Below are 14816 nucleotides of genomic sequence, written 5' to 3'. Positions count from 1 at the left end.
ATAAATATTCTTTTCACCTTTATGTTGTCCTTGAAAAATTGTATTTTGTCAATTCTTTGACTCTATTTATGACATGGTAGAGTTTTAGGTTATAAGTCTAGGGAAGGGTTAATATTCCAAGATATATTGCAGTGTGACTTTCTCTCTAGGTGTTTGGTTGAAGGACAAGGTGATGTGACATTTATAAAGCATAGCACAGTGGCTGAAAATTCAGATGGTGAGTAGGATTTATTCCTCAGGTATATAATGTATATATTATTGACAGGGCTTTGTGGTGGGAGTTATTGTGGACTGTGGAATCATTACAAATAACATTTGAATCAATAATCACTTGTACTCTGCCATGGTTTCTATCCTCTATTCATTTAGGATGAACTCTTTATGGAGCGCTGCCAGCAAAGCACATAAGGCGAGGCTTTTCTCCAAATATTACATTATATTCCATTATATCTGGATTATATGCAAATTATGGTGGATCCATAACCAAAATAGGGGCATAGAAATATGTCAAGCCTGTTTGAAAGCAGGGTTAAGAGATGAATAGATGTTTTGTTAGTGGTGAATATACTTATAGTAAATAAATTATTTATTAAGTGGTCTCTTTGGCCAATGGTAAATTGATTCCAAGACCATTGGGGGATGTAATAAAAGTCGCAAAGAGCAAAACAATTTGCACAAATAAAAATTTGCATTTCGCAGTTTAATTCTCTTCCTTAAACTGTTATTGCATTGTGAATTTTCATTGCGCACTGCCCACTTTTAAGAAGTGCTTGAAGGTGTCGTAATCTTTTGGAGCAAACATAACGACTTTTTCAGTAAGAACTTTTATTTACTGTGCACTGGCGTAAACTATAAAATTTGCAACCCTTCGCAAAAGCTATATTAAATTTGCACAAAGGAAAATTTGTTTGCACAGAGGCATAACTTTTCGTATTGCGAATATTTTTCCCGTTACCGATTTTTATTTACATTCCCCCACTTGTGTCTTAGCTAATTCTGCCCTTGTAAATGCAAGAAAATTCATGTCAGTCTGAACTCCAGGATCTAAAAGTCCTGAGCAGCGTTGTCAATGATTAGTCCTTCCTACCATTTAGGAGATAAATTATAGTTTGCCATAAAGAATTAATCTGAATTTGCCTTATTGGTACTGGAGATGATCTGCTTGGGTGTGGCTGCTTAGAATTTATCACAGAAAAAGAAAAACATGTTAATTTCTCAACAGCTGCTTAGGATAAATTATAAATAGGAAATAGGTTTGTCATTTTAAGTCTGAAGGTATTAGTTACCATAGAACCATAATCGGTAACATGTTCTTCTAGGCAAAAATACAGATCCGTGGGCTCGGGACGTGATTTCTTCTGACTACCAGTTACTGTGCAGAGACGGTAGCCGCGCAGAAGTCAGTGAATGGAGACAGTGTAACATTGCAAGGGTTCCTGCTCATGCTGTTATGACCCGGATTAACACAGATGGAGCCCTCATTTATAAAATGCTTCATGACGGCCAGGTAGGTTGAACATGTTGGACCAATGCATTATTTTACTAATTCTGTAATTATAAATCATTACATTCCATAAATCAGATCAATGGGGGTAAAGTGATGAATCCAAACCCTTAAAATGAGCTGATATAGAATAGATGGGTGCACTATTCACAGTCCTACCCCTTTCTTATTACATTCACATAGACAGGCATGAGGTTTCAAAAAAAATAGTTTGCTTATTAAAAAAATACAGTACATTTTTAATAAAGGGGACGTAAAATTAGTTTTATTCATAAGAACATGCATTTTACTTATAAATGACACTCCTGTTTCATGATGATACAATTGATTCTAAAATGCAGCATGTTTCTTTTTTGCAGCAGAGATATAATAGTCATGGCTCTGGCTTCAGAATGTTTGACTCTTCAGCCTACAATAGTAACAACCTGCTTTTCAGAGACGTGACAACAGAGCTGAGAGCCATTGCTAACCAGACATACCAGGCCTGGCTGGCGGATGAGTATTTGCAGGCAGTGAAAGGAATAGACTGTGATCCTGACCGTAAGCAAAATCTTAGCAAATGTATGGTATTTGTTTCATGGGCAGCCGATATTAAAGTGATACTAACACTAAAAATTTTATTTTCAAAATATTAATCTACATTAAAATTTACCTATAAGTCATGTTGATCGTTTTGTCGGTGATAGTTCTGCTTTGTAAGTGATTCTTACTTGAACTTTCTAAACTTGACTGTTTTGCCAACCGACTGTCCCTTCTTAACCTGTCTCATGCTAACAACAAGTGCTGCCAGGGCCAGAACTAGGGGTAGGCAGAAGAGGCACCTGCCTAGGGCAAAACTATTGGGCAGGTACCTGCTGATTAGTGATGGGCGAGTCGGGTAAAACCACACCCGCACCCGCCCTCCCTGCACCCACACCCGACTTCCGGGTTCCGTGGATATAAAAGTTGAAGTTGCCAGTGTAAGGTGGCAGGGGGGGAGAGCAGGAAGAAGAGCTCGACCCGGACCCACCCGCCACACGCAAATGGTGTTGCAAGGTCGGCCCGAACCTGACCGACCAGCTGGTCCCGTGGGTATTGGGCCGGCCTGCACATCATAACTGCTAATGGGTCCTCTGCCTACCCTTAGTCCAAGGTTAGTGTACTCCCTAGTTCCTGGGTTTGCTGCTCTTGCTTTTTTACTACACGTCCTACCTCTCCACGTGACATCACAGCACACACGTATGCACATTCTCGATTGTGCACCCAGGGGACCGAGGTGGCCGTCTGGGTTGTCTAGGGAGCCAGGTTAGCTTGCCCTGTCCCTGACTGCTGCACAAATATGGCAGCCCCCTCATAGAGGAACATGAGGGTAAGAAAGGTAATGTAAAAGCATCAGGCAAATACTTTTATGGCAAAATTATAAATAACATTCAAAGATGCTATCAATGCTGTAAGTCATTCTAAGACACAAGTACAGGGAGAACATACAAACTCCTTGTATTTAGTGCCCTGATTGCAAACCCCAATGCTACCCAGTGCACCACTGTGCTGACTTGGCTTAAAGGAGAACTCAACCACCCCTACATAGTCCCCCTCCCTGCTCTCCCCCTGCATAGGTGATAACATATTTATGCAACCCTAATCCTATACTCACCTATAAGTGCAGAGTAAGCGCAGCAGAGCTCATGGGCACCATCTTCCAATATGACGCTCACTTCCCAGAGAAATCCGAAGAGCCACAAGATGGCACCCACGAGCTCCGCTGTGCTTACTCTGCACCCATAGGCGAGTATAGGATTAGGTGCACTTAAAGATGTTATCACCTATGTGGGGGTAGAGTAGGGAGGGGGGACTATATAGGGTACTGGGTAGGGGATTTTATTGTGGGGGTTGAGTTCTCCTTTAAGGGGGTCCTCAATACCTTGAACTCAAATTTTTGTGGTGGTACTTCCCTAATGCTTCTTAATACACGCACAATTTTTCATACATCCAAAAAATGTTATTAGTGAATATTGTATGTGAATATATTTCCATTTTTTCCAAGTTAGTTAAGACTGCTTCAACTCTCTCTCTCTCTCTCTGTCAAAATGATCATGTGGTTATTTATAAACACCTGGGCAGTAACCCATGGTAACCAACTAGATCTTTGCTTTAATTGATCCACCCAACTGCATGAAATTGACTGGCAATCACTGAATGGTTGCTATGGGTTACTGCTGAGGTACAAATTTGACCAGTGTTTATAAGTGAGCCCGAGTTCTAATCCAAGCCAAATATCTATACAAAGATGGGTTAAATGTGCCAGGCCATAAATAATGTGCATCTTCTAATTTATCAGAATGATACTTGTGTACCTCTGTCATGTCCATGAGTAGGTGCTTTTGCTTTTTAATCAATGTTTCTTCTCCATCCTTTAATATAAGCTTTATTTTCTGTTTGTCTGCAATAATTATTTGCAGAATTGCCTAAATCCCTGCGTTGGTGCACCTTATCCACACAAGAGATATGGAAATGTGCAGATATGGCCAGTGCCTTCAAAGATAAGACTTTGGATCCATCGCTCCAGTGTGTTTCAGCTGACAGCCCTGAAGCTTGTATGAAACTGATACAGGTCAGTCTGCTTAGCTGTGCTTATCCCCTCTCTTGTGTATAACACAGTACAAGAAAGTCTTCACTTTTACTCATTTGTTTCATTCAGCAAAAAGAGGTCGATGCAGTGACATTGGATGGAGGAGACATTTACAAAGCTGGGAAGACATACGGGTTGGTGCCAGCCGCCGGGGAGAGTTATCCTGGTAGGTGTAAACTGAGGCAGGTAACATACTAAACATAAATGCACAAGCACATATACGACATTGATAATAGAATAGGAACATTTGGAAATGTGTAATAACTTCATATATAATGTAAACAAACCATTACTTTGTGTAGCTTTGAAAACAGCAGAGTGAGTAGTGAAATGATTACTATGGCTGTTATAATGACATATCCATGTCTACTATACTAGGAATGATCAGGCAGTGGCGTAACTAGAGTGTGCTGGGCCCCCCTGCAAACAAATCTTCAGAGGGGCCCTCTGATCCCCATCTTCTCGTCTACTTCCCGCCTCCCACTCCCAGCCCAGACCCCCCCTGCCCAGACTCCGCCCACTATTCACCATGTGCCAACTTGCTCTGCTTTCCTGCCCCAAATGTGGGGTCTGCTTCCTCTATAGTTACACCACTGGCCAATGGCCCTTTGGATGTTGCTAAATAAATATTTCTGGTCTCATGTCTACTTATGGGTGCTGGGAGTTGTACATGGACAGCGGAAGAGCCCCAAGGTTTGCATGTGCATTTTTATTTATATCGTGCTACTTATGTATATAGTACTGTACAGCAGAACAATAAAGGAATAGAACAAACAGGGCTCACTAAAGGGGAACTCCGGCTTCCAAACCAAAATTTGAAAAAGAGGCCCAAAAAACACAGAAACCCCTAATATACCCATCACATTTATCTGTTTCTTCAAAAAGTATAAATAAATGCCATTTTCAGCTGTTTGACAGTCCTCCTCTTTCTGCATCATTTGAAATCCTGGCAGGGAAGGAGGGACTAAAACACTGATGTTACAAATTGTAACAACTTCTCCACAGCTTACAGACAGCATGCAGGAACTACATAACCCACAATGCATTGCACTGTGATGTTCTGTTCCTTATTGAAATCATGTGTGCAGGGAATTGTGGGGTTTGGAGGATGCAGACTGAGGACAGCTGGCTGTTGATACAAAGTAACAGTAGTCAGCCAGCTCAGAAAAGTAGTTAGACAGATCAGCAGGAGAGCAGGGGGCTAGGCATATGGAACGTTCAAAACCATTTAAAATCATGAAAATTTTGCATATTAATCTTAAACCAACTTCGCAAAGATGGCTGCAGTGAACTCCAATGCTGTGACTCTGCACCAAGGGGCAGGGTCAGACTGGGGGGCCCGGGGCCAACCGGAACTACTGTAAAGGGCCCCTCTTTTGACCCCCCACCCTCCTACCGTGACGTGCCGAGCGCGCATGGCACGCCTGCGTGAAGGCGCCCCTCTGCGCTCCTGCTTGCCGGCGCCTGTGTGGATGGCACCATGCACATGCGCAGATGGCGCTGCGCCTAAAAGAACTTTTTGTGTTACAATGTAAACCGGAGAGGGGTCTGGCCCGGCGGGGGCCCATTAAGGGTCAGAGTCCACCAAGTTTTTTCCCAGTGTCCCACCGGGGCCAGTCCGACCCTGCCGAGGGGTAAGTAAAAAGTTAGGGGCATTCCCCGGGGGGCAGCTAGGCTGGGGGGAGGAGGGAGTGGTGTCTACGTAGGGTGGGGGTAGGGTTTTTTTGGTAAAGGGCTTGTTACTCCTTTAAAGACAGCTCTGTATCGAAAGATATGTCACACAATGTGATTGGAGCCCTCATCTACCTCCACTATAAGACTATGTAAGAGTAACAGTCTGCTGACAATTTATCTTTCACTTTTTTTCAGAGAGCAATTTGTCCAGCAGTTACTATGCAGTGGCCTTGGTCCATAGAGACCCTTTGAATGCCTTTACCATTCATGATCTGAAAGGCAAGAAATCCTGCCACACAGGCTATGAGCGCACAGCTGGATGGAACGTACCCATAGGAACTCTCATCAAGCGGGGCTCCATGAAGCAAGATGGATGCAATACTGCCAAAGGTACATTTCTGTTCATATATGATATGTGTTTGTTTAGGCATGCTGATCCTCATTTAGTAACAATGCTGCACCACTCTTCTCTCTACTAATGTTCTGGTGTTACAGCAACAAGCCCTTAAGGAACAGCAACACTAAACAGCGTCAGACTGGGCTCAAAACCGCTCTTGCACACCCTCTTCTGGTCGCGCTGCAACTCCAGAACAACATACTTGTGCACACGGGGGGTGGGAGGTATCGGCAGCACAGAGGAGTTTGCGGCTGTATTAGTAACTACATTATGTCATTCTGTTCTGTGGGTTGTTAGGCCATAGTCACATTATTACTCTTTGGTATGAAAATACAGATCTTTATTAAATGAGATCCTTGGCATAAATGTGTCTGTTGTTATTATTCAGCTAAATCTCCAACTGGCTGATAAATATATTTTATCCTATTTTTTTCCAAAGCTGTGGCTACTTTTTTCTCTGAGAGTTGTGTACCAGGGGCCAACCAGAAAAATATGCCACCCGAACTGTGCAAACTCTGTAAAGGTGACAGCAGAGGACAAAACAAGTGTGAGAAGGATTCTCGGGAACAATATTTTGGATATACTGGTGCATTCAGGTAAAGACTAAGCTTTCAGATCTTATTATTAATAAGGTGCGGTAGACACTGATACAACAAAACGTTTCAGCTATGTCCAAGAGAGGCCATGCATCTTTATGTAAAGTATATTTGGTGGAGGAAACATACAGTTAAATAAATCAATGTTATTAATTGATTAGTAATTAGGCTGAACATGATACCCCTGAAATACCATACCAGTATTATGTCATTTTACATTACAATTTGGTCACTTGGGTCAATGTTTCCTCATATATATAATGGATATCATTGTACCCTGGTAAATTACAGTGTGGACCGTTTTAGTGATATTCATAATTACAACAATACAATATTCTCTAGGCAAAATAAAACATAAACAATATTTCTACAGCCATTTAATTTACAGATTATTTATAGGAACATAGTCTGTTACAGGGTGTACTTATTTTAATGTACTTTGAGGACAGCCCCATAGGTCTGCATATCTAACAGTTTGGTATTTTCTATAATCACTATTTTCAACAGCAGTAATAATTATACTTGTGTGTGTGTGCGAAGTATAGAACTCAACAGGTCTTAGGTAGAGTGAAAACCATTTTCCCCCATTTCACCTTAAATAATAGTGCAATAGTAGGAATTAAGTGAAATTGCATGTAACAAAATAAAAACCAATTGAAGTGGTAAAAAGATAACATATAACAAAATATTATGTGTGTGGGTAACTAGTTTACAATATAGGGTCTCTGTTATGTTCACACACAGTATGGTTAGGTTCAATACTACCACTATGGGGCAAACTTACTAAAGGGCGAAGTGACTAACGATGGTGAAAACTCGCCAGTGTGATGTCATTTCGGTACTTCGCTGATTTACTAATGGGCACAGGCGTAACTTTGCTAGCGAAGGAGACTGACGCTGGCGCTCATTCGCACTCAATCGGCAGGCGAAGTTACGCTCTGGCGAAGGAACGTAACTGCGCATATTCACTAAGATCCAGATTTTACTGAACGTTACCTCTTGCGGCAGACTTGCCTTCACCACCTCAGAACAGGCGAAGTGCAATAGAGTAGATAGGACTTCTAATTCCCAAAAAACGCTGGCGTATTTTCCTTTTTTTAGGGTGATAGGCTGCAAAAGAGCGTAATTTTTTTTTGGGGGTAACCGGCTTCCCCCCTACATTTCCTAACATATGGCACCTAAACTATACACTGGGCTCATGTATAGTATAACAGATCTATTTTATTAAGCTTCCCTGGGCTTGTGTAGTGTAATGTATTTGCTGCAACATATACGTCCATTCAACTTTAACTTCCCGCGGTATGCAAATTAGCCAACACTAGCACAACTTCACTCTGCTTGCCGAATTAACGCTTGTGCACCTTCGTCAGTGTTCGCCGCCCTGGACGCAACTTCACATGTTAGCGAATTAGCATTAGTGAAGTGTTGCGCTGTCTGCGAAGCCGTCGCTGGTGAATTTTTGTTGCTTAGTAAACTTGCCCCTATGATCTTCACAATGAATGCTACATACTGATATCACGCCTCCTTTAAACTAACCCAACCAAAATGTTTAAAGCTACCCAATCAAAAAATCTTCTTACTACCCATGATACACTTGTATGTAACTGTAAATGTATGGCAATATCAAGCCTAGTGTGCAGACTAAACCTATGATGTTGATACATCACCACCAAAAAAGTACAACATGGAAAGTGAAACAGAATGTGATGATGAACATCTCTTCAGTTTAGTTAATGGGCTTAAGGTAAGGCTTTATCAAAGGCACTTGAATATGCCTGATTTCTTTATAAATTGATCCTTAATAGAGGGAATGAGAATGTAAATGATTTTTATTCAAATAACTTCAAATAAATTACAGGATTGGGACTTGATAAATGTATGTACCCAGAGTGTTGAGAGAAAGGCATTTCTTGAACTACACAGGTGCAGAGGTTTGGTATATAAGGGATAAGAAGTATTATATTGAAAGTTGAAACATGTGAAGGTTGATTTTGGGCAACACCATTTTTTTTACCACAATAGGATGATAATGTGAAGACTGAGATGTAAGGATCTTTGTTTCCATTTGAATTTCAGATGCCTGGCAGAGAAAGCTGGAGATGTGGCCTTTGTAAAACATTCAACTGTGTTTGAACTCACTGACGGTATTTCATTTTATTCTTGATCTTTTCCTGGAGATTAGATGACAGTCTAAAAGTACACACACCTTTCATCAATATTCCATATTCTGAATAACAAATCCAACAAGAAAAATTGTATTTCTCTCTATTTTTATTTCAGAATTATTAATAATAATATTTCAATGCCAGTTGTTAGGCAACTGTGTCCTTGTTGTTAGGTAATTGCTTTTCAATTCTGTAAGCGCAGAGCTTTAACACCACACCCATGAAATACTTTACCATGTAAACAGCATATTTAATTTTTATAGTATTACTATATCATTTATCATTATTTCCGGTCTCATTTTACCTGGCCATCAAATTCACTTGCTAATCGCCACATCGACAGGCTGTTGGCATTTTCTAGCCAGCTATATCTAAATGAGCCTTGGTCAGTCAATCTTGGCTTCTCTATACGAGTGTTATAAACATATTAAACTGCATTTTGATGCTGAAATCCATAACGTCTGTCTGTACCAGAATTGAGGCAATGTTTCCACATGCAGGTACATTGAGCAGCAGAGGAGCAGATAGCCTTAATCTTTTCAATCTCATTTTATCTGCCCATTATTCACTTGTTGGGTGAAGCTCCGAGTAGAGCAGATGCTTTGCTTATTTTCTCTCCCATATTGGCTTAGCAGATCCAATTAATTATCATGGGGTTATGGGAGCCCATGCAGAGCCCATGCTTCAGCTGATGGCCACATCCAATTCCCTTGCCAAACTATATCTGAATGAGCTTTGGTCAGATGTAGATGGGCATCCTTCTCATACATGGCCCAGGAGACTCCCAACTAAGTCAACAGTGATAAAATCTACCACAAACTGAGTGTGCATTGGCATCTTGAAATTGTTTCGAGATTTATGAATATAAAATAGTCTTCTCACTCAGGAGGCTGTAATCATTGAGGCTTCGATAGTAAATCTAATGCAAATCACTAGTGGGGTGTGAGAGTACATGTCATGCAGGGAGCAAACCTGGAGTGGAAACAATACATAGTAAAAACAAGCTGCTAGGCACCACGATGAACTGCATGGAGTTCCAGCCTAAAATCAACAATGGCATCAGTTTAATGGTACAAGACTCACACTCAACTAGAAAGTGCCCAGAATTCAAAGCTTGTAATTCTTTTTTATTCAGTTTCTTTATACAAGTGCTAACTTTTGTGGTGCAGCCTACGTGCATTGCACTTCAAACATACAGCATTACCCGATTACAGCGCTGTCAAACATATCCACGGGAGGCAAAGGAGATAATATCAATGCAGCTTTATTTCTACATACTAGGTGGTAATACAAACGGTGGTGGCTGTGCACTCCCCATTAGAGTAGCTGAAACAGCCTGTTGCAGGATCCTGTCCAATTGCAGATGATCTGTCATGTTTGAGTGTATCTTTTACTCTTATACTAATCCACACTCGGATTCTAATCATATGTTGGAACCATGAAATATGAACATGCACATGTATGGCCATTTTGTTCTGTGTTTGTTGTTGCCAGTCAGTTGGTTGCCATGAAGGATCAGCAACCTTTACATTGTGCCAGTGCAGTTAGAGTAAAACAAGCCAATATCTGATTGAATAGTGCAAATAAATATGTAAGCAAATCCACCCCTTGGTAATATATGGTACATTTTCTGATGCAAAATCCTTTATTCTTTTAGGAAAAAGCACAGAGTCCTGGGCAATGAATCTAAAGTCCAGTGAGTTTCAGCTACTGTGTCCCAATGGAGCTCGGGCAGAAGTGAGCCAGTATGCTGACTGTAATTGGGCTCGGGTTCCAGCTCATGCAGTTATGGTTCATCCTGATACAAACATACACGCAGTATATGGCCTCTTAGCTAATGCCCAGGTAATGTGTATACACTATAATCGCATTAATGTTCTTCCACCCTTTGTATAATAACAATCACGTACATTCAAGTTTTATCAGCAATATGGATGAAATAGAAATCAGCGTGCTGACATATGCCTCACTCACCACATGAATTAATACTTGGTAATTCACTTGTTCATATAATATAAATAAGTATGGAGTATGCAGTTGACTTGTCTGTAGTGTTTGTGTAGAATGGGGAATGTAATGCTATGGCCTTGGTTTAGCCATTAAACTTATTTTGGGATAAGAATATAGGAAATTGTTAGCTAGCAATGCTGGGAAATGAAAAAATATGTATCCAAATAATAGTAGATGCTCAATTAAGCATGCTGATGATCTATTCATGATATGCAGGTATGGGATCCATTATTCAGAAACCTGTTATCCAGAAATATTTTTTTTTATTATTAAATTTCCTTTATAATAATAAAAGTCTACTGGTCTTGAACTACAGCAACAGAGAGAAGAAATCTAATTTTATTAAACAATGGGAAAAGGACCCCAAACTTACATATGAAGAAAATAAAAATAAATGGAGCCTCTAACTACTCATAGATTACTAACTTAACATCAATTTTGGTGGTTAACAAACTGCCCTCTCCCCATGAATAATACCACCTCACCTATATTATTAACTCTCATCCCTCGCATGAGTGCCATGCTTATATACAAAATGGCTACAAGTTAATGTTATCAACCAAGCCTTAAAACATTAGCCAATCCAAAGAGCCCACTGGGAAATTTGTCATCTCAAGGACCACACTCCCTTAGAGATCTTTCTCTATTAGCAACGGAAAAAAATATATAAAGTCTGGCAGTCTGAAACTCACCTGGAATGCTCTGATATCATTCGTTAGAATTATGTTTTGAATTCAGGGGGGCACTAAAAAGTAGGGATGCACCGAATCCACTATTTTGGATATGGCCGAATCCTCTGCGAAAGATTCGGCTGAATACCGAACCGAAACCTAATTTGCATTTGAAATAGGCGGAATCCGAATTCTGCTTAAAAAGCCCGAATCCTGGCCAAATCCCGGCGTCGGTACATCGCTACTAACAAGGAAAAATTACATTTTTAAAACCATCAAAATATTAAAAATGTTGTATATATGCTTCTTATTCCTTAACACAGGAGTATTATGGGGATGACAGCAGCTCTCAGTTTAAAATGTTTGATTCATCAGTTTATAATGCAAATGACCTGATCTTCAAGGACTCCACCGATAAAATAGTTCCTGTTCAAGAGAAGAAAACGTATACCCAGTGGCTGGGCAGCAGTTACATTGAATCATTGGAAAGCATGCAGTGTTCTTCCAACGCAGGTAGCCTATACCTCAACAGTGTTATTATTATTATTTTTTATTTTTTTTTGTAAAATCAGTAGATTCTAATACAAGGCAAAAACAGAGGCGTAATAAAACCAAAACAGTACTGTGTTTCCAGGAAATTTTAGCTGCTGCTGCTCCATGTTGGTAAGTACAGTGGCAGATGAGGAAAGGAGAGGAGTTGTCAGCTCAAATGAACAGAACAATGAAATGTGCCATGAATATGTATTTCCATTTGTTTGTTATCGATCTGTTTTGGTCACAGGCTGATCAGTCAAATATCATGGAGGGCTGCCAAGTGTATGGCCACCTTTAGTCTCAAAAGAGTTCATTGCTCAGTGCTTCAAAGGTTTTTTTAGATATTTTGCTCATGACAAACCAGACACATTTCTACACTTCTGTTTTGTTATATGGTGGTGGCTTGCATCATATGACATTAAGGCAGTGCTGGAACTGGGGAGGGATGCACAGGGATACCATTCCTCCAATTCTTTATTTCTGTGAAATAGCTTCCCCTCAAGGGGGAGAGTCCAGAAAAGTCAAAGGCACAATTTTCATTTTGGGGTCCCTACAGGCCAGGTAAATCGTTGTATACTGGACAACAAACTGAAGGAAATACCAGAATGGAAATAGCAAAGTGACTTGGTATTAAAGTGGGTGAAACCAGAAAGTGTTGGTGTGTGAGGGTTATTATAACAGTGGGTGTGGCTTATGATTGTGGGAGGGGTTTATTTTAACACCCCATACTACATATGGTGCACATAGCATCCCTTCACTTTTTTCACTTTAGTTTAAGCACTGAATTAGGGGTGTTTGTCTGCTCTTGCAAACATACCAGAGAAAACGCCAATCCGCTGCCCACAGAGGAAAGGCTTTAGCCCCAAAATTTCCAGTTGTCTGATTTTAGGGCCTGGGTGAGCACTACCAAGCAAGTATAGTAGAGCAGGAAGCAAAACGTATCTACAGTATGTACTAATGACTGTCTTTCCTGGTCATTGTATTACATGTATAATAGATGTATTCTCTGCATGTGAGCTAGTTATAATTGCAGGCTGATTTTTAACAAATAAATTCTCCCTCTTTTTGTTTTACAGCAAATAACCAAGGAACTATTAATTTTTTACTAATAAGTATGCTCCTCTTCATCACATTCTGTGTATAACTGCTGCCGGTTTAACCAGAACATAACTGGAAATTGCAGAGGTGCCAAAAAACCATAAACCGTCACAAATGAAGAATCACATCTTATGGTAATTCCTGTCGGTGTTCAGCTACATTATTGTCCTGCTATTTACCTGTCCCTGGAGAGAAGACTGAAATCCTCTATTTATTGTAGCAGCATTTGCAGATTACAATTTTCATGCAAAAGCAGATACATGCTCCAAATTCTTTCAATCACCTGTGAGTATTGTAATATTCCTCTACAATGTTGCTGTGTGCCAAAGCTATCATTCTATTTATGCGTGTCTATTTGACACTGTGTGTTAAATATTAAAAACAGATCCAGAAACGGATATATATTTTTACTGTTTAGTGAAAATCTTTTTATGGGTTTATGCATGTTTTTGCCTGTATTATGGTTTATTACTAAATATTATCATTGAACTTGATCTCTTCTATGAAAGGAAAAGAAAAAACTGTTACCCTTTGTTGGTACACTAACTTACTTTGGCGCAGTTTGCTGTGGCGATCAGGTGACATAAGTCTCTGGGAACTGGGATTTACAGCACAGTGCCTCCACCTAATGGGCATTGCGGAATAGTATCTCAGGGGAATTCCATCAGGGAAATAAAAGACACAGTCTGCAGTAAACTATGACTTTATATAAAAATTTAAAGGAAAGAAACCGGTCATTTAAAACATAGAAAACTCCTGCACTGGGGACATGGGAACTTATCTAATGCACTAGTGTCTAACTAAACAGTCCTATTATAATCACAGTCTCAATCCACTCTGGAAGGGGTTTACAAGGCACAGTTCGGTTCAAAAGAAATGTCCCTTCCCAAGAGGACTTGTTTCCCCAGGTAGCGCTACCGTTTCCCAAAAGTACCTTTCCCTTTGGACACTTAGTAGCACCTCCTACTTTGCAGGTACACAGACCTGTCCTCACACAGGGGCCCCACACTTGTTTCCTTGCCAATATCCTCCATTGGTTGGCTCACTCGCCGGGGTGCTCTCAGAGGCAGACACACTGGAGACTACAGGCAGCTCTGCTGCAGGGTCAACCTCAACAGTGGCACCGGTCACCTCCTGAGTCTCTAGCAGTTTGGCAGGGAACAGTTTTGGCACTCTCTCTACATCTGGGGCTGCAGGCCTCTCCTCCAGATCTGCACAGCATGAAACATAAGCCTGTCTGAACTGGACAGTCTGACACACACATTGGTTCTGGTTTGGTGCTGCAGCAGGTGCACATTTATAAGCTGTGCCAGCCCAACTTGTGCATTTGACTTCAAACCCAGGCTCTTCCTGGACACCCCTTTTTTCCCAGATGCCCTCTGGGGCTTCCAACCAATCTGTCACTCCTCTGCCTGTAACTGGGTTTGATGACATCACAGGCAGAAGAGGGGGAAGGCTTGTTTGATCTCCTACACAACTTTACAATATTCATCCATTAAGCAATTTTCAACGATTTTAAAAAGTATGAGTAGAATGCAGTACTGACTCTACATTGTTGC

At 40.7% G+C, this 14816-nt stretch overlaps 1 protein-coding gene across 1 annotated transcript in view; it reads left to right on the top strand.

Annotated features, from left to right (window-relative positions):
* The window catches only part of meltf.S (melanotransferrin S homeolog), a 32745-nt gene extending 18999 nt beyond the window's left edge, over window positions 1–13746 (top strand). Inside the window, exons 6-16 of the mRNA XM_041564805.1 lie at window positions 150–217; window positions 1320–1507; window positions 1864–2044; window positions 3943–4094; window positions 4182–4278; window positions 5982–6176; window positions 6623–6779; window positions 8856–8923; window positions 10602–10789; window positions 11949–12138; window positions 13236–13746. Of these exons, the coding sequence (XP_041420739.1) occupies window positions 150–217; window positions 1320–1507; window positions 1864–2044; window positions 3943–4094; window positions 4182–4278; window positions 5982–6176; window positions 6623–6779; window positions 8856–8923; window positions 10602–10789; window positions 11949–12138; window positions 13236–13303 (1552 nt within the window). The 3' untranslated portion in view covers window positions 13304–13746. The remainder of the gene's footprint in view (window positions 1–149; window positions 218–1319; window positions 1508–1863; window positions 2045–3942; window positions 4095–4181; window positions 4279–5981; window positions 6177–6622; window positions 6780–8855; window positions 8924–10601; window positions 10790–11948; window positions 12139–13235) is intronic.
* The last annotated feature ends 1070 nt before the right edge of the window (window positions 13747–14816 follow it).

The sequence above is a fragment of the Xenopus laevis genome, chromosome 5S (assembly GCF_017654675.1).
Source record: "Xenopus laevis strain J_2021 chromosome 5S, Xenopus_laevis_v10.1, whole genome shotgun sequence".
Taxonomy (NCBI): domain Eukaryota; kingdom Metazoa; phylum Chordata; class Amphibia; order Anura; family Pipidae; genus Xenopus; species Xenopus laevis.
This window is presented reverse-complemented; position numbering and strand designations above follow the sequence as displayed.